Raw genomic sequence first — 20,451 nt, 5'->3', positions numbered from 1 at the left:
CTGCAATGCAAAGCAGCCCCTCCTCTCCGTTTTGTTTCGCACCCAGGTCCCAAACGGTCCTTCCTTCCGCCGGGAGGGTCTGAGAGCTGCCCCCTGTTTGGTCCTCCAACAGCCCAGGCAGAGAGGAAACTATAGGCGCCCACAAGCCTGGGCGCCTCTGCCCAGGTGTCAGCCCCAATACAGTGGTCCCTTGGTTCTCAAACTTAATCCGTTCCGGAAGTTCCGTTCCGAAACCAAAGCGTTCCAAAACCAAGGCACGCTTTCCCATGGAAAGCAATGCAAAACGGATCAATCCGTTCCAGACTTTTAAAAACAGCAATTTAACGTGAATTTGACTCTCTAATGAGACCGTTGATCTATAAAACGAAAGCAATAAACGATGTACCGCAGTCGCACAATCAATCCATCCATCAGTAGCTGAACTGGGTTCCATGCAGTCGTAAAAACGAAACGGAAAAGCTGCAAAAATGCAAAATAAATAGCAAAAATGGACAGACCTTGCTGTGACACTTAAATCGGAAGCGCAACACTCAAAATAGAGCACGTTCAGCTTCCGAAAAAAGTTCGCAAACCGGAACGCTTACTTCTGGATTTGCAGTGTTTGGGTTCCAAGTTGTTTGAGAACCAAGACATTTGGGAACCATGGCCTTGCAAAATACTTTGCAAAAGAAAACCCCTGCGCTTCAGTAATGGGTTTCTGAAAATCCCAGATGGAAAAACGAAAGGAAATCCTGTGTAACAAGGTGTTTGGGTTAGCAGGAGGCTACAGACTCCCCAGGGGAGTGGCTACAGACTCATGGGCGTGGCTACATACTCCCCAGGGGAGTGGCTACAGGTCCATGGGCGTGGCTACATACTCACCAGGGGAGTGGCTACAGACTCATGGGCGTGGCTACAGACTCCCCAGGGGAGTGGCTACAGACTCATGGGCGTGGCTACAGACTCCCCAGAGGAGTGGCTACAGGCCCATGGGCGTGGCTACAGACTCCCCAGGGGAGTGGCTACAGGCCCATGGGCGTGGCTACAGACTCCCCAGGGGAGTGGATACAGACTCCCCAGGGGAGTGGCTACAGACTCCCCAGGGGAGTGGCCACAGACTCATGGGCGTGGCCACAGACTTCTCAGGGGGTAACTATAGATTCCCAGGGGCGTGGCTACAGTCTCATGGGCGTGGCTACACTCCTCAGGGGCGTGGCTACAGACTCCCCTTGAAGGTGTGCAGCTATGGACCGTTCATGCATACAGACTGCTCTTGGGGTGCGACTGCGAATCCTGCATGGGGACGGCCACAGCCACCCTAATATTTATTGGGTCCACGGCCGGAAGCCCCCTTGCGACCCACAGCCCTGATTCAGCGGCGTCTCCAACCGAGCCGCATTTTGCCCCCCTTCCCAACCTGGCGGTTCGCTTTCCACCAAGCTAAAGGGGAGATGAGAGATTGCAGGCGGCCTTCGAATCGCGGCAGATGCATTAGGAGGACGGCAGCAGAGAGAGATGCTTTGCTGGTGGAACCCGGGGAAAATGGAGGCCATGAATATTTGATGGAAGAGGCTGTTTGGAGGAGGGGAAAGCGGAAAAGGAGCTGAATCCCCCCCCCTTAATTATTATTTCCAGGCAAGCCTGATGGAGGCATTTGAGTCGCGTTGCTTCTTTCCCACCACACTGAGCGAATTTATGAATGAAAGCCGCTGTTTCTGCTGCAGCCGAGGGCAGACATCATTGCTTCTGCCTCTGTTTCCCCACCACCACCAACCCCCCCCCACAACCAGCCGCAGAGGGCAATTCCTCAAGTTCTGAGCCTGCATGGCTTACTCGGGAGTAAGCTGGGGACCTGCCCCCGAGTAAGCACGCTTATAGGGTTGGGTGATGTTAATTCTCCGTCGCAAGATCACATCAGGATGATTTTTTGGGTGGGGAAGTTGCTAGCCTGAAGTCATAACCATGTTGAAGGAAAGGAGGAGGAGTGCCTAGCCTCTGCAGGGATATTTTCCTTACCCTCTGGCTCCCTGGAAATCTCATGATCGCATCACAGCACAGAAGGTCCATCAGTTCTGGGTCGAGGTGGGCGATGCCTCGGGAATTAAAAAAAGGCGCACAGCTACATCCGTGCAGAGCCTACATTTTGAGTTTAAAAGTCTCTCCAGCTGGACCAATATCTATCAGTGGCACAGCAAGGCAGGCATAGTGGTATGGGAGACAGGGATAAGGTAAAGGGACCCCAGACCATTAGGTCCAGTGGTGACCGACTCTGGGGTTGCGGCGCTCATCTCGCTTTACTGGCCGAGGGAGCCGGCGTCCAGCTTCCAGGTCACGTGGCCAGCAGGACTAAGCCGCTTCTGGCGAAGCAGAGCAGCGCACGGAAACAACGTTTATCTTCCCGCCGGAGTGGTACCTATTGATCTACTTGCACTTTGACGTGCTTTCGAACTGCTAGGTGGGCAGGAGCAGGGACCGAGCAACGGGAACTCACCTCGTCATTGCGGGGATTCGAACCCCCGACCTTCTGATTGGCAAGTCCTAGGCTCTGTGGTTTAACCCACAGCGCCACCTGTGTCCCAAGAGACAGGGATAGGTGGAGCCTAATACAGTGGTACCTTAGTCCTGAAACGCGTTGGTACTCAAACAACTTGGAACCCAAACACTGCAAACCTGGAAGGAGGTGTTCTGGTTTGCGAACTTTTTTTGGAAGCTGAACATGCTCTGTTTTGAATGTTACACTTCCGATTTGAGTGTTACGCTTTGGTCTGTCTGTTTTTTTGCTATTTATTTTGCGTTTTTGTTTTTGTGGCTCTTTTCGCTTCGTTTTTGTGACTGGGTTTTGCATGACTTTCTATGGGAAGTGCGCCTCGGTTTTGGAACGCTTTGGTTTTGGAACGGAATTGCAGATCCCTCTATGCAGAGGGTCTGAGCGAACAAGAACAACTAACGTGAAGGAGGTCTGCAGATTTGGGAGAGGAAAATTGTTTAGGTGCTTGCCCTGGTGGTCTCAGGCCAAGGGAATTATGGAGCAATCCAGCAATGACCACATTGCAAAATTTAGAGAACTGCGGAATTTCAAACTAGGGATGGGTTTCCGTTCTCATATCCCCACCCTGCCCTGAACCATTAGATCGGTTTTCCTTTAAATGTGGACTGGTTCCAGATTGTGCCCCACACCCCTAACTGGGGGAGGGGGAATTTCAGGAGACTGGAGAAGGGGGGGGACAATGTTTTTAGGGGAGAAACGTTGGAGGGAATGGAATAAGATGTCCCTATTTTCAGGGGAGAAATGTTGGAGGGGATGGAAAAGTCAGTTAGTTGTTTATTTCCTTGACATCTGAAGGGAGGGTGCCACCACCGAGAAGGCCCTGTGCCTGGTTCCCTGTAGCCTCACTTCTCGCAGGGAGGGAACCCCCAGAAGGCCCTCGGGAGAGGGACCCCGGTGTATGGGGCGTCTACTGGGTCTACTGGGCCATTTAAGGCTTTCAAGATCAGCTGAACCTCCGTATCTGACTTTCAGAAGACATCTGAAGGCAGCCCTGTTTAGGGAAGCTTTTTAATGTTTGATGTTTTATCGCGTTTTTAATATTCTGTTGGGAGCCGCCCAGAGCGGCTGGGAAAACGCAGCCAGGTGGGCGGGGTATAAATAAGAAATTATTATGACGATGATGCTTTATTCGGCTCTGTGCAAAACTCGCACCCAGGACTTCTGAAAATAAACTGGTTTATTGGGCAAACTGGGACCAGCTCCCCTTGGCATAAGGCTTGTGCCAGATGATCTGTTGTGCAAGGGTGAGGGGGCAGAGGGGGCCATCGTTTTAAAAACGCATCGTTTGGCGATGATATAATGAGAAACTGGCCAGGGCAGGCGGGCAAACAAACATTATTGTTCCGCGTTAGGGGTGTGGAGAGAGACAAAAGGTCGCTAGACCTTTCCCTACGATCCTGGAATAAAAAGGAAAAACGCCCCACATCAGCAAGTAGGGGGAAAATATTTTGCTCGTCAGCTGAGTGGAATTGTCTGAGAGAGAGAGAGAGATCAACAAAGATCAGGACATCACATCTGCAATTTCTTTACAAAGCTCCGAGCCCCACGAGGTTGTGGGGTGTTGGCAAATTTGTAAGCAGAATACAGACCCTGCGAGGGTCCCTGTTTTCCAGGGACAGTCGCAGACTAACAGAAGCCGTAACAGCATGTCCTACTTTTCCTTAGGACGTCCCTCTTTTCAGGGGAGAAACGTTGGAGGGGATGGAATAGGACGTCCCTCTTTTCAGGGGAGAAATGTTGGAGGGGATGGAATAGGACGTCCCTCTTTTCAGGGGAGAAACATTGGAGGGGATGGAAAAGGACGTCCCTATTTTCATCAGAGAAACGTTGGAGGGGATGGAATAGGACGTCCCTCTTTTCAGGGGAGAAACGTTGGAGGGGATGGAATAGGACGTCCCTCTTTTCAGGGGAGAAACGTTGGAGGGGATGTAAGGCTCTCTGCCTGGTTCCCTGTAACCTTGCTTCTTGCAGGGAGAGAACCACCAGAAGGCCCTTGGGAGCTGAACCCCGGTTTCCGGGCTGGACGATGGGGGTGGAGACAGGGATTACTGACTGGCCAAAGTCGCGGGTGAATTCTGGTTCCCCTATAGAACCCCTTTGGTCCAGCGCTCTCCCCAACTGCCCTGTGTCCTGAATTCAAGTCTCACATCCCTTTCCCAGATGCATTTAGAAACCAGCTGCCTCCTCGTCTCCTCTCCCGAGCGATTCGTCTGTTCCATCTCTGGCTGGGAAGCAAATCACACCAGGCTTGAGACGTGCGTACGAAAACACACACACACACACACAAGCAAAACACTTATCCTGTTAGTCACACTTGGCACCTCCAGCCCTTGTTCCTGCATGAGCGACGCAGAACAAAATTGCCAATGGTTTCTCTCTTTTTTAAAACAACAACCACAACCCCCCCCCACACAGCAAGCCAGCCTTTCTCCATCAATGTTTCCCTCCCCCCCCCCACGCCCAGGAAATATATATATATATCTGCAATTGTTTTTCCGCTGAACCTTGGCTGGGTGAGATCATAGGGCGGGTTGTGGCTGCAAAGATTAGGCTCCTCTGGAAATCATCACCCAGGGAGATCCACATCTCTGCTCCCTTTCACAGCAGGTGGTTCGCCACCCCCACCCCAAATAAAAGCTGGAGGGGTAGATAAATTTTGGGTTCGAGGCTCTGCACAGATGGAGGGAGAGAAGGGTTGTTTTGTTTGGGGCAGGGCTCAGCGCATGGCAAAGAAGCCGGTGGAAAACGAGACGGAATAGAGGATTTCCGGAAGATATCTGCTGCTGGGGGGGGGGGGGTTCTGGGGTAGGTGGGAGAATGGTCACCCCCTGTCCAGCTGCAAAGGGAAGGGCGGTTTTGCCCCCAGGGCAGGGAGAGATGGGCAAATGAGATATTTGTACCCGGGGGTGACGGAGGAGACCTTTGTTCCCGGAGAGAAATGGGGAAGAGACACCTTTGTCCCGGGGAGAGATGGGCGAGACCTTTTATAATAATAATAATAATAATAATAATAATAATAATAATAATAATAATAAATAAATAAATAAATAAATAAATAAATAAATTTATTTATTATTTATACCCCGCCCATCTGGCTGAGTTTCCCCAGCCACTCTGGGCGGCTCCCAATCAAGTGTTAAAAACAATACAGCATTAAATATTAAAAACTTCCCTAAACAGGGCTGCCTTCAGATGTCTTCTAAAAGTCAGATAGCCGCTTATTTCCTTCACATCTGAAGGGAGCGTGTTCCACAGGGCGGGCACCACCACCGAGAAGGCCCTCTGCCTGGTCCACTGCAACCTCAGTTCTCGCAGGGAGGGAACCGCCAGAAGGCCCTCGGAGCTGGACCTCAGGGTCTGGGCTGGATGATGGGAGTGGAGACGCTCCTTCAGGGATACTGGGCCGTTTAGGGCTTTGAAGGTCATCACCAACACTTTGAATTGAGCTCGGAAACGTCCTGGGAGCCAATGCAGATCTCTCAGGACCGGTGTTATGTGGTCTCAGTGGCCGCTCCCAGTCCCCAGTCTAGCTGCTGCATTCTGGATTAGTTGTAGTTTCCGGGTCACCTTTTAGAAGACATATCAAGGCAGCCCTGTTTAGGGAAGCTTTTAATGTTTAATAGACTATTGTATTTTAATATTCTGTTGGAAGCCGCCCAGAATGGCTGGGAAAAAATAAATTATTATTATTATTATTATTATTATTATTATTATTATTATTATTATTTGCGTCCAGGGAGAAAGGGGCAACAGAGTCCTTTGTCTCCCCCGGGGATAGCCAGCGGGAGTCCTGGGCTGTGTTGCGAACAAGGCTTTGGGGACTGAATTTGCCCTTACAAGTGGTCTTAACCCTGACCATTAGGTCCAGTCGTGGCCAACTCTGGGGTTGTGGTGCTCATCTCGCTTTACTGGCCGAGGGAGCCGGCATACAGCTTCCGGGCCATGTGGCCAGCAGGACTAAGCCGCTTCTGGCGAACCAGAGCAGCGCACGGAAACGCCGTTTACCTTCCCGCTGGAGCGGTACCTATTGATCTACTTGCACTGGTGTGCTTTTGAACTGCTAGGTTGGCAGGAGCAGGGACTGAGCAATGGGAGCTCACCCCATCACGGGGATTTGAACCGCCGACCTTCTGATCGGCAAGCCCTAGGCTCTGTGGTTAAACCTACAGCACCACCCGCAAGTGGTCTTAATGATCATTTATTCCTCACCTTGAGAGGCAGTGCAGTATAGTGGTTGGAGCACCCTCCCAGGACCCTAGGGCAGCAGAGAGAGCTGCCGGGAAGTGTGTGCGAGAGACGCCGCTTCTTCCAGACGCCGCTCCCTCCTCTGGGTATATTTATTTGTGAGATAAGTCTCATCTGAAGGCCACCTCCTTTCGCTCCCCCAGAGCATCTTTCGTTGCCGGGCTAATCTCTGTTGCCACGGCAACGACATCCTCAGCACCCTCCTCCCCGCTCCCTGAGCATTATAAATTACGGCTAAGTGGCTTCCTTGGCGGAGAGGGAGAAGGGGCTGGATGGCTTCTGCCCCGGTGGGGGTGGGAAGATGAGAGAGAGAGAGAGCGCATTTTGACATGTCCAAATCTCGGCCTTGTCAGGAGTTTTCCGTTCCCTCTGGAAATCAACTGCGGGAAGAAGATCTGAAAGGGATGGGTGTATTTTTCATCTCAGCAGCGGCATCTGGTGGCCGTGTGGCCTACATCACTCGGCACGTCAGAATTTGAACCCAGGACCAAAGTGGAAGAAGCAAAAATCGCCAGTGTCGAAGCGACGTCAACTTCATCGGACCGGTCATGTTGTGTGGATACCCGCTGACGCAACTCCTCTATTCCCAACTTAAAAATGGAAAGCATATTGCTGGCGGTCAACAAAAGAGGTTCAAAGACTCTCTCAAGGCAAATCTTTAAAAATGTAGTATAAACACCAACAACTGGGAAACACTGGCCTGCAAGCGCTCCAGTTGGAGAACAGCCTTGACCAAAGGTGTCGTGGGCTTTGAAGATGCTTGAACTCAGGACGCAAGGGAGAAACGTGCTAAGAGGAAGGCGCACTTGGCAAACCCTCACCAGGATCAACTCCCACGTGGAAACCTATGTCCCCACTGTGGAAGGACGTGGGGATCCAGAATTGGCCTTCACTGTCGCTTACGGACTCACGGTTAAGACCGTGTTTATGGAAGACAATCTTACATGTTTGATGCATTATGGTATTTTAATATTTTGTTGGAAGCCTCCCAGAGTGGCTGGGGAAGCCCAGTCAGATGGGCGGGGTATAAATAAATTATTATTATTATTATTATTATTTATTACTCGGCTACAAGGGATCGCCAAAGATAGCAGGCAAGAATTCGGCCCGCACAACGCCACCGGCTAAAGGAAGGAACTACACAAGTTGAACAAACGAATTTTGATAGGGACAAATGTAAGGTTCTGCAGTAAGGCAGCAAGAACCAGATGCACAAATATAGGATGCGGGACCCCGGGCTTATTAGCAGGACATGCAAAAAGGATCTGGGCATCTTGGTGGACTACAAGCTGAGCCAAGTCTGTGATGCACCAGCAAAAAAAGCAAACGCTATTCAAGGCTGCATCCACAGAAGTCTAGTGTCCAGATCAAGGGAAGTTATGTTGTTGTTGAGTAGTTTAGTCATGTCCGCCTCTTCGTGACCCCCTGGACCAGAGCACGCCAGGCCCTCCTGTCTTCCACTGCCTCCGCACTTTGGTCAAACTCATGCTGGTAGCTTCGAGAACACTGTCCCACCATCTCATCCTCCGTCGTCCCCTTCTCCTTGTGCCCTCCATCTTTCCCAACATCAGGGTCTTTTCCAGGGAGTCTTCTCTTCTCATGAGGTGGCCAAAGTCTTGGAGCCTCAGCTTCAGGATCTGTCCTTCCAGTGAGCACTCAGGGCTGATTTCTTTCCGAATGGAGAGGTTGGATCTTCTTGCAGTCCATGGGACTCTCAAGAGTCTCCTCCAGCACCAGAATTCAAAAGCATCCATTCTTCGGCGATCAGCCTTCTTGATGGTCCAGCTCTCACTTCCATACATCACTGCTGGGAAAACCAGAGCTTGAACTATACGGACCTTTGTTGGCAAGGTGATGTCTCTGCTTTTTAAGATGCTGTCTATTCTGCCTTGGTCAGGCCACAACCGGAATCCTGTGTCCGGTTCTGGGCAGCACAATTTAAGATGGATGTTGAGAAGCTGGAAGGTGAGCAGAGGAGGGAGACCGAGGTGAACTCAGCAAACTTTTCTATCTGGTGTGTGTGTGTGTGTGTGTCTGTGCAAAAATATAATCCCTTTTTCTCTCTAGCAATCTCCCTATCCAGTTAATTAACATCTTACTAATGATGTAAGCGGCTGTCTCCCAGGGGTGTTTGTGTGTGTGTGTGCTTTTTCGGCTAAAAAGACGGCATCTCTTGAACTGGGAAAAGTTTTTTCCCGCCTTCATTTTAAGGGTGCAGGAGGAGGTTATTTTTTCGACCTTCCTGGCGCAGAAGGCTTTCGCCGCTGCTCGAACACAGGACAACGTAGGAAGCGGCGAACAACACACGGAGGAGGAAGTATCTGCATTTAGCTACAAAAATGTGGGGAATAGGGACGAGGGAGGGAAGGGGGGGGTCGGATGCGGGAAGGAAGTGGTCGTTTGATGTCCGCCTGCTGTGTCCGGTTCATTGTATTTGAGCCCGCACAACAGAAATGCAAACCCCTCCCCGAGTCTTCCTTGGCCCCCACCCAGGATGGTGGGGCTTTGTGCGGTGGAGAAAAGAAAAAAAAAACAGCTTTATTTCAGTAATAAAAACATGAGAGTCTGCTAGATTGGAGCAACAGCCAGTGCCGGATTTACGTATAAGCTAAAGAAGCTATAGCTTAGGGCCACACTCTCTTGGGGCCCCCCAAAAAAATTTAAAGGGTGGGGGACTGGATGTACATTTGAAAAATACAAGATAAAAAACAAATAAAATAAGACCTACATCCAGCAACAGTGTTTTGTGTTGTGTAGGCTCCTCTGGTATAAGTCATGGGCCCCGCCTGCTCCCTAAAATATCCCTGCTTTGCTCCTTTCTCTATATAGGGTGCCGACATCCTGCTCTTTATAATTATTAGTAGTTTGCATCATATATTTGCACAGCTTGTTGATAAAACCCATATCATCTGATAAAACCCCTATTTTGTAATGTGCAAATGGCTTGAGATACCTATGAGGTCCATAAATGACCATATAGCACATATTCAACACAAAAAACAGCGACAGTTTGTTGTGGACAGCTGGACATATAAAGGGCCCCGTTACCTTCAGGGGCTGAGGGCCGCATCAAATCTAAATCTGGCCCTGCCCTGCAAAACAGGGGCACTTGGAGGGTCTGTCTACTGCGTGTAGGAGGAATAAAGCAGAGAAATGGGTCACCATAGCAAGTACCGTATTTTTTGCTCTATCAGACTCACTTTTCCCCTCCTAAAAAGTAAGGGGAAATGTGTGTGCGTCTTATGGAGCGAATGCAGGCTGCGCAGCTATCCCAGAAGCCAGAACAGCAAGAGGGATCGCTGCTTTCGCTGCACAGCGATCCCTCTTGCTGTTCTGGCTTCTGAGATTCAGAATATTTTTTTTCTTGTTTTCCTCCTCCAAAAACTAGGTGCGTCTTGTGGTCTGGTGCGTCTTATAGAGCAAAAAATACGGTAAATTTGGGCTTGCCGGTTGCCCCGTGAAACAACACGCCGGGAACCGCAACCTTGCATCAAAGCGGTTCCGGCTTCCTTTCCCAGCAGACCAAGAGCTTGGCGTTCCATAAAAGTGTTAAAAAGAGGCATTTTAAAGGCTTCTCAGGTATATGTGGCACGGTGCTGCAATGATTGTCAGGTGTGTGCATGCGTTTGTGTGTCGACCAGCTCGAAAGCAAATCGAAAGCCACTTCCGGTCAGTTGCTATTTTGGGATGGGATTTAACCACAAATTGGCATATTCCGGTTTCCAGCTAGAAACAGGTGTTTTTGCAGGAAGGAAAGTGACGGGGAGGGAGGGGCGAAGGACCGAGAGCTGCGGCACGGCAAAACCTTCTCGCAAACCCATCGGAACGGAAGCGCGAGAAAGAGGCGGCATTGGCCGGACCTCCCTGCAAATTTCACAGGGCGAATCCTTGATAAACGTGCTGCTTGGGAGTGGCCAAACCAGTATTTAAAAAAATTGAAAATCCGGGCGTAAAATTGAAATTATTTTGCCACCTGTTGCAAAGCAGGTTTATTGTCAAAATGTACAGATTTTCAGCCATTTGCAAGGAACAAATCGAACAAGCGGTTCCCCCAGATTCGGCTGGGAAACGCAGCTTTGCAAACAGCTTGGTTTTACATCGTTCCCTTATCCGTGTTGCACACAATCCCTTCTCTTGCTCGTTTTCTCTCTCTACAACAACCCAGCGAGGCGGAGAGGCAGGCATTGGCTCAAGGTGGTCGATTTTGATGTTTATAGGGCATCTATGTGTCCCTTGTGGTGCTGTGGGTTAAACCACAGAGCCTAGGGCTTGCCGATCAGAAGGTCGGCGGTTCGAATCCCCGCAGTGACGGAGTGATCTCCCGTTGCTCAGTCCCTGCTCCTGACAACCTAGCAGTTCGAAAGCACGTCAAAGTGCAAGTAGATAAATAGGTACCACTCCAGCGGGAAGGTAAACAGCGTTTCCGTGCGCTGCTCTGGTTCGCCAGAAGCGGCTTAGTCCTGCTGGCCACATGACCCGGAAGCTGTACGCTGGCTCCCTCAGCCAGTAAAGCGAGATGAGCGCCGCAACCCCAGAGTCGGCCACGACTGGACCTAATGGTCAGGGGTCCCTTTACCCTTTACCTTTATGTGTCCCTTGAAGTCTGAGTTCCTGCGTCTTCTTAAGTCTTTCTCTTGTCTTTCTCTCCAGGATCATCGACACGAGTACAATTCAGCAGGAGAGACTGCAGGCCATAGCGGTGAGTCCTTGATTTTGCATCCTAATAAAAGATCACCGTCATAATAATTTCTTATTTATACCCCGCCATATGGCTGGGTTTCCCCAGCCACTCTGGGCGGCTCCCAACAGAATATTAAAAACACAATAAAATATCAAACATTAAAAAGCTTCTCCAAAAAGGGCTGCCTTCAGATGTCTTCTAAAAGTCAGATACTGAGGTCCAGCTGACCTTGAAAGCCTTAAATGGCCCAGTAGACCTGAAGGAGCATCTCCACCCCGGACACCGGGGTCCCTCTCCCGAGGGCCTTCTGGTGGTTCCCTCCCTGCAAGAAGCCAAGTTACAGGGAACCAGGCAGAGGGCCTTGTCGGTGGTGGCACCCTCCCTTCAGATGTCAAGGAAATAAACAACTATCTGACTTTTAGAAGACATCTGAGGGCAGCCCTGTTTGGGGAAGCTTTTAATGTTTAACAGACTATTATATTTTAATATTTTGTTGGAAGCCGCCCAGAGTGGCTGGGGAAACCCAGACAGATGGGCGGGGTATAAATAATAAATTATTATTATTAAATCATTATAGTTGTTTATTTCCTTGACATCTGGTGGGAGGGCGTTCCACAGGGAGGGTGCCACCACCAAGAAGGCCCTCAGCCTGGTTCCCTGTAGCCTCACTTCTCGCAGGGAGGGAACCGCCAGAAGGCTCCAACCATCTTGCTGTCCGCTGAACAACCTGGCCGCTGAATTCTGCACCGTCTGAAGTTTCCGAACCGTCTTCAGAGGCAGCCCTACGTAGAATGCATTGCATTAATTTAACCGGGAGGTTACTAGAGCATAGACGACGGGAGTTAGGCTATCCCTGTCCAGATAGGGAAATTTGTACAAAACTGCTGGCAAATTTTTGTAAGGACTTTTTATTTTTTAAAAAAATTGCAAATTGATGTGGAAATGAAGAGAAAGAATGAGAAACTGAAATTGGCCGTTTCCTAGTTCCTGGTTAGTCAGAACGCAAGGATGCTTAACTCTGCATTGATGTTGTTGTTTAGTCCTTTAGTCGTGTCTGCCTCTTCGTGACCCCCTGGACCAGAGCACGTCAGGCCCTCCTGTCTTCCACTGCCTCCCGCAGTTTGGTCAAACTCATGCTGGTAGCTTCAAGAACGCTGTCCCACCATCTCATCCTCTGCCGTCCCCTTCTCCTTGCGCCCTCCATCTTTCCCAACATCAGGGTCTTTTCCAGGGAGTCTTCTCTTCTCCTGAGGTGGCCAAAGTCTTGGAGCCTCAGCTTCAGGATCTGTCCTTCCAGGGAGCACTCAGGGCTGATTTCCTTCCGAATGGAGAGGTTGGATCTTCTTGCAGTCCATGGGACTCTCAAGAGTCTCCTCCAGCACCAGAATTCAAAAGCATCCATTCTTTGGCGATCAGCCTTCTTGATGGTCCAGCTCTCACTTCCATACATCACTACTGGGAAAACCATAGCTTGAATTATACGGACCTGTGCATTGATAGGACATGCCAAAACAGAGGTCTCAGGCTTGTGTCAAGATTTATTTGGTGCTATTGTCCCCATCCCTATTATTATTCTTTTAAATTATTACCTGCGCTTCACCCGGATTTCCCCAGGCAGGTTGCGGCCATTGAAAAGACATTCAGAATTGTTTGGATACTTGCAGGATGAAACGCAATTGCTAAATATAACCCGGGTCTGTGTTAAAGTGGTGTGTCTTCGTCATTCACCCAAAACTGCAACCCCTTCTGTGGGGAGTTTGCAGGTTAGGGCCTGTGACCGGGAACACCCTCTCCTGGTCCGCTGCCATCCGGAAGGGCGAGGGTGCGAGAATCGACTCCTTTTCACATTCATTTTTGCACATAGGTGACGAACCAGACTCTGAGAACTGCCAGGCAGTCACTTCAAGGCCGCAGACCCACCAAGTGCCCCTATTTTCCAGTCTCAGGTTTACAGAAGACGTCCCAGTTTCTGATTTGATCCCAGAACGTCCCGCGGTTCCTTAGGGAGCCCCTATTTTCAGGGGAGAAACGTTGGAGGGGATGCTAAAGGTTGGGGGGGGAGAGAGAGAAATGGACTGGGGACCTGGTATTGTCCAGTGGGCCGTCCCACTGCCTTCAATCCTTCACCACAATGGTGCCCCCGTTTCTCGGATTTGTCCCTGGGGCGAAAATGCCATTTATCTGACCGATGAGCTCAGTTCCTTCCTGGGGAGGGAGGAGGGTGAAAGCAAGAAAGCTCGCTATCTCCCGGCCTGTTCTACATCTTCCCAAACCCGGGTTGTAACCTTGAGAGAGAGCTACAAATGTGGAGCTCTCCCCTCAGCTCAAACACTCCTCTCTCTGAGACAATGGCATCCTTTTTCTTTTCCCTGACATAAGCCCTTTTCTTCTCTGCCTTTAGAAGCCGGCGAAGCTACGACATCAGCCGGATGCCAGCGCTGCGCGGCAGGGGTCCCCCGGTAACCCGCTTCCTCCCCGAGCCACGAGGATGTGGGTTGGAGGGGGCAGCCAAATTTGGGGAGGCCGTGAGGAACGCGTCGACCTTTCCCCGCCGTTTGGCACCGCCAGTTCAGACAGAGCTGGGCAAACGGAGGTCTTTGGACCCCCAACAAATGTGCCCATCGGGTACCCTTTCAAGAACGCCGCATTCTCGGGCAGCTGAGCTTGGGAGGCTGGCAGGGGCCGGCGCCAGGGCTTGGCAGGGCCGTTCCCCTGGCACACACCTCGCCACGGGGGCCGCCAAATCTCCCACGATGGGGAGGTAGGCCCCCGCTGAGAGAAGCAACCCCTTGGAGGTGGCCTTCAAGCTCTCGGGGCCTCCGAAACCTACAGCGAGCGCTGGACACCTGCCCAAATCTTCTTCCTCATCTTTTGGGAGAGCGCAACAAACTGCTTCTCATTTCATCCCCCCCAAATTTTATTGGGGGGCCATACTCTCCAGCATTTCTCCCCTGAAAATAGGGACGTCCTATTCCATCACCTCCAACGTTTCTCCCCTGAAAATAGGGACGTCCTATTCCATCCCCTCCAACGTTTCTCCCCTGAAAATAGGGACGTCCTATTCCATCCCCTCCAACGTTTCTCCCCTGAAAAGAGGGACGTCCTATTCCATCCCCTCCAACGTTTCTCCCCTGAAAATAGGGACGTCCTATTCCATCCCCTCCAACGTTTCTCCCCTGAAAAGAGGGACGTCCTATTCCATCCCCTCCAACGTTTCTCCCCTGAAAATAGGGACGTCCTATTCCATCCCCTCCAACGTTTCTCCCCTGAAAAGAGGGACGTCCTATTCCATCCCCTCCAACGTTTCTCCCCTGAAAATAGGGACGTCCTCTTCCATCCCCTCCAACGTTTCTCCCCTGAAAAGAGGGACGTCCTCTTCCATCCCCTCCAACATTTCTCCCCTGAAAATAGGGACGTCCTATTCCATCCCCTCCAACGTTTCTCCCATGAAAATAGGGACGTCCTATTCCATCCCCTCCAACGTTTCTCCCATGAAAATAGGGACGTCCTAAGAAAAAGCAGGACATTCTGGGATCAGATCAGAAACCAGGGCAGCTTCTGTACATCCAGGTCTGTCCCTGGGAAATAGGGGCACTCGGAGGGTCTGGAATCTACCGACAAAGGGGCATCATTGGGGTCTTTTGCCTCCTGCCCCTTTCTCTCTCTCCCCCCCCCTGTAATGACGCCCCTGTTTTCATCGGGGAAACGTTGGAAGGTATGCAATGCAGGGAGACCAAAGCCAAGTGTCTCAACTGGCCCCGGTTTCCCGGAAAACAAATCACCGCTCGCGATTTATGTCACCCCCCTCCCCTTTTGGAACTGGGCGCCCGTGGCTGAAGGCTGTTCCCCCTCCGCCATTCGCAGTACGCCATGTTCCTGCCCTCTCCAAATCGCCCATCCTGTACAGATCTCACAACAAAGAGCATTTATGTCGGCTTTAAGGCTAGGAAGAGAAAGCACACACACAAACGCACACACACCGCAATTGTCCTGTAATGATCTGTTATCAACAGCTCAGGATGATGGAGTTTTGCACCCCGCTGGGCATGTGATGGGAGGCTGTCCAATCGCCGCAGGATGCCCTGAAGTCCACACAAGCACATTTAGAGACACGGGGAGGCCGAGGCTGTGTCTTACAGCTTTTTAACATGTGTTTGTGGGAAGGGGGCGGCCTGTCTAGTTCAGGGTTGTCTGAGCTACAGTTACAGACTCATGGTCCTTTCCCAAACTTTCCCGGGGAGGCCAGAAACTGAGAGTTTCCGCCTGCCAAAGCAGATGCCCAGTGGCTGAGCTACAAGATCCTAGTCCTCATGGTGGGTTTAAAATCGGCGTGTCTGAATGGTCCTGAACGGTGTAACCCTGCCCCTGTTGCTCCTTCAAGCGGTCAAACACGGACCGGAGTGAGTCGTACAGGATGATGAGATGTCGGCGTCGCTCTCATCCTTCTCATAATTCTCCAGAACATGTAGGAGATGGGAAGTTAGTTGGTGTGGGGGACTCCCTGGTCCTGAATGGGGCGACTGTGCCCCTGAAGGACCAGGTGCGCAGCCTGGGGGTCATTTTGGACCTACAGCTGTCCATGGAGGCGCAGGTCATTTCTGTGTCCGGGGCAGCTCCATCTGGGACGCAGGATGAGACCCTCCCTGCCCGCAGACTGTCTGGCCAGAGCGGTGCATGCGTTATCTCCCTCTTGGACTACTGCCATGCGCTCTCCGTGGGGCTGCCTTTGAAGGTGACCCGGAAACTACAACTAATCCAGAATGTGGCAGCTAGACTGGGGACTGGGAATGGAGACCACATAACACCGGTCCTGAAAGTCCTACATTGGACATTTCCGGGCACAATTCAAAGTGTTGGTGCTGACCTTGAAAGCCCTAAATGGCCCAGTAGACCTGAAGGAGCGTCTCCACCCCGGACACCGGAGTCCTCCTCCCAAGGGCCTTCTGGCGGTTCCCTCCCTGCGAGAAGCCAAGTTACAGGGAACCAGGCAGAGGGCCTTCTTGGTGGTGGCGCCCTCCCTGTGGAACACCCTCGAGGAGATAAACAACTACCTGACTTTTAGAAGGCATCTGAAGGCAGCCCTCTTTGGGGAAGTTTGGTGTTTTATTATGTTTATATATGTGTGGGAAACTGCCCGGACTGGCTGGGCTGACCCAGGCGGATGGGCGGGGAACAATGATAAAATTATGACGGTCATGATTCGCCCTAGGTGGGCAAGCTGAGGCGTGCACAGGTGTGCTCTGCGACAGAGCTGCTGCATCCCTTTCACCTGCTGTCGACCCAGGGCACCTTGTTGGTTAATCTAACCCGGAATCGGCCAATCGAAGGCACACCCAGCGCTGCTTTGGCCGTGGCTGGCTTCCCGTACCTTGAAGTCCCCTTTCGGACGCTCATTTTTTTCCGACACTGTTCGCTAGATACAGGCCCTTCACAACAAAGGAGAGTATTGTTTCAGAGGGAAAGGAAGGGCAGAGAGGGAGAGAAGAGAAACAGTCAGGAGCAAAGAGACTTTGGCCAGCTCTGTGTCCATCCTGGGAATGAACGTGAGCCTCTGCTAACGGAGAAATCTGAAGGCTCCCTTGGACAAAAAACAAGGACCCCAGCCAAGAATACCAGAGCAAAACAGCAGCCCGTAGGCTTGGTCTTTATTGAAGACAGACAGGACTCCCACCTGCCACAAGGTGGAACAAGATGGAAGCCCCAAACAAAAGAGAACCCAAACTCTTATTAGCTGCTAATCCCCATTACAGGGACACGGGTGGCGCTGTGGGTTAAACCACAGGGCCTGGGACTTGCCGATCAGAAGGTCGGCGGTTCGAATCCCCGCAATGACGGGGTGAGCTCCCGTTGCTCGGTCCCTGCTCCTGCCAACCTAGCAGTTCGAAAGCACACCAGCACAAGTAGATAAATAGGTACCGCTCTGGCGGGAAGGTAAACGGTGTTTCTGTGCGCTGCTCTGGTTCGCCAGAAGCGGCTTAGTCCTGCTGGCCACATGACCCGGAAGCTGTACGCCGGCTCCCTCGGCCAGTAAAGCGAGATGAGCGCCGCAACCCCAGAGTCGGTCACGACTGGATCTAACAGTCAGGGGTCCCTTTACCTTTTTAATCCCCATTACACCCCCCCCCCCAAATTACATCACTCATACATCACGGTTACATCATGAAAGGGGAGGTCTGGTGGCCGCAATCTGAGCATCCTGGACCCTGCCCCATGGTTCTCCTTGCCCTCCACCAAACACCCATCAAGTGGAACAAAAGAGATATTTACATTTCCTCATTTCCCAGCCAAGTTCATCACTCCCTTTTGTCTCCATCTGGGTTTGTTCTTTCTGGAATGGCTACCTGTCTGGCACTCAGGTATCAGGAGGCCAGGAATTATCCCTCAGGCAGAGGGGCTGCTGAGGAGCTGAGCTCACATATATAGATGAATCTCTGAAGTTTTCCCAGTACATAGGAACATTTACCAGTGAATTCTGACATTTGGCATCATGCAGCAAAGGCCCTTGGAATAGATAGGAAGAAACTGCGATGAAGTGTTTTGTGGGGACAAATCACAAAAGTCACAAAGGCGATTGTGCTGGTTTTGGTAGTGGGCAGCATGTGCGTGATATCTGCTGGAGGGGCAACCCCCTAAAAAACCTATACATAAATTCCTGCAACACTCTGCAAAAAGTTCAGAGGGAGGGAGGCGATCTTTGCAGGCTGTTCCGAAAAGGAGAGAGAGAAACGGATCATCACTTGGCAGACAGGCGATGCGTTTGGAAGAGCTTGCAGCAGTCTTGGTCGCCAAAGGAATATTGTCTGGTTTTTCCATGTGGGGCCGGAATGAAGACATTTCCAGGGTTTAACTCCCCTTGTCCCGGCCACCTCCGGAAATGCAACAGAGAGTGGGGTTTTTTTGCATTTTTGCACGCCAGTGGAAAAAGCGCTCTCCTCCACAGAGACCTTCTTTGGGTGTTGAAATATTAGCAGGGGGGTCCCTTTTGGAAGTGCAAATTTGGGGAGGTGCGATTCCGTTTGCATTTAACTAATTTCTCCTTTTTGGAAACGCGGCACAAACTGGAACGGAGCCGAGCTATGATATTCACGCTTCTCCGAATTTTGCAAAGGAGTTTTTCCAGCCCTGCAGTAATGTGTACAAAAATATGCAGATTAGGGGAAGTGCACAAATTAGACGCCTCTTTCGAGTCTTTTTATTCTTTTAATGCCAACACTCCTAAAACAGGAGTTGCTTAAACAAATTCTTTATTCAGTTGACATCTGGCGGGAGAGCGTTCCCGGAGACTGACTCTGGTTATCTCCTGCTTGGACTACTGCCATGCGCTCTCCGTGGGGCTGCCTTTGAAGGTGACCCAGAAACTACAACTACAACTAATCCAGAATGCGGCAGCTAGACTGGGGACTGGGCGTGGAGACCATATAACACCGGTCCTGAAAGACCTACGTTGGCACCCAAGACGTTTCCAAGCACAATTCAAAGTGTTGGTGCTGACCTTGAAAGCCCTAAATGGCCCAGTAGACCTGAAGGAGCGTCTCCACCCCCATCATTCTGCCCCAACACCTGGGTCCATCTCCCGAGGGCCTTCTGGCGGTTCCCTCCCTGCGGGAAGCGAGGTTACAGGTAACCAGGCAGAGGGCCTTCTCGGTGGTGGCGCCCTCCCATCAGATGTCAAGGAAATAAACAACTACCTGACTTTTAGAAGACGTCTAAACGGTAGCCCTGTTTAGGGAAGCTTTTAATCTTTAATGCTGTACGGTTATTAATATCCGATTGGGAACTGCCCAGTGCGGCTGGGAAAACTCAGCCTGATGGGCGGGTCATAAGTGATAAATTATTATTATTATTATATTATTATTAATGGGCTTGTATTCCACCTCCTGTTTTCCCAGCGGGATTTTAATTTAACTAGGGCGACGGGGAGCCTCTGCTGTCCGAGAGGAGGACAACAAAAGCATCCCTTGTTTGCCACACATTCTTGCCCTCGTTTCGAGAGGGAAATCGAGCGTGGAGCAACCCCGAGAGGGATGGAATTTCTCTCCCGGTTGCAAACAACAACAGATTCTTGTTCGAGGTTTGCCTGGCTGAAGGCCCGCAGGAGCCCAAAGAGGTCCCTTTTTGGAGAGAATTGCTTTTCTGTATCTTCTTTGAGCTCTCTGCTTCCTCACTCTTGGGCTGGAAAAGGTTCCCTGTCCCTGGCAGAAGCGAAATACAGATCCAGTTCGTCTTCAAAGGCAAACGCGTCGGATTTGCGTTTCCCGGAGCGAAACGAGAACCGAAATATATAGGTGGAATACGCCTGTGTAAAAGAATGTCAAAATATCAATCGGCTGGCAGGTTTCGACTGAGTTTCTCGTTTATAAATCGGATAAACTTTATAAAATTTAAAGTTAAGCTGAACAACATGGAGGAAACAAAGTTAAGTGCGGATTCGAGGAATCCAATTCGGGAACGCAATGCGAAGATCAGAGGTCACGTTAAATTCAATTATAAAATGATGTTTTATCAATTCAATTTGTAAAATTTATAAATTCAATTATAAAATGATGAAGTATTAATGAAGGAACGAATGGCTGTTTATTTTTATTTTGTCTTCAACATCTATTGAGTATTTCCGTTCTACAGTTTCAAAACTAATAAAGCATTAAAAAGAGAGAGAAATGAAATACGGCCGTGCTGGGATTTTGCGACACAGTTCTGCAACCGACCAATGTTTGGAAAAAAAAAATGCGCAGCACATGTACGTCAGGGGAAATAACATACCCAAACTGCTTTGTATTGCAGGGGCAAATCCTGTTGTAGTTTGGAAAATTCATAAATAAAAGCTTTTTTATAATAATAATAATAATAATAATAATAATAATAATAATGAAGAAAAAGTAACTGCCTTCCCCGTCTCATGGCCAAGATGTATAAATGGCCATGGCCATGTATAAATAATCCATAGTAACGTACAAAAACTTATACAGTGGTGCCTCGCAAGACGAAATTAATTTGTTCC

The 20,451-nt window shown here is 50.5% G+C and overlaps 1 protein-coding gene across 2 annotated transcripts in view; it reads left to right on the top strand.

The window, feature by feature from the left end:
• PALM (paralemmin) overlaps positions 1-20,451 on the top strand; it is a 42,849-nt gene that overhangs the window by 7,291 nt on the left and 15,107 nt on the right. For both annotated transcript variants that reach the window (XM_082206594.1, XM_082206595.1), the window contains exon 2: positions 11,423-11,471. In XM_082206594.1, coding sequence (XP_082062720.1) covers positions 11,423-11,471 — 49 coding nt within the window. The remainder of the gene's footprint in view (positions 1-11,422; positions 11,472-20,451) is intronic.

Source organism: Podarcis vaucheri, assembly GCF_965113315.1.
Source record: "Podarcis vaucheri genome assembly, chromosome: 18".
Taxonomy (NCBI): domain Eukaryota; kingdom Metazoa; phylum Chordata; class Lepidosauria; order Squamata; family Lacertidae; genus Podarcis; species Podarcis vaucheri.
This window is presented reverse-complemented; position numbering and strand designations above follow the sequence as displayed.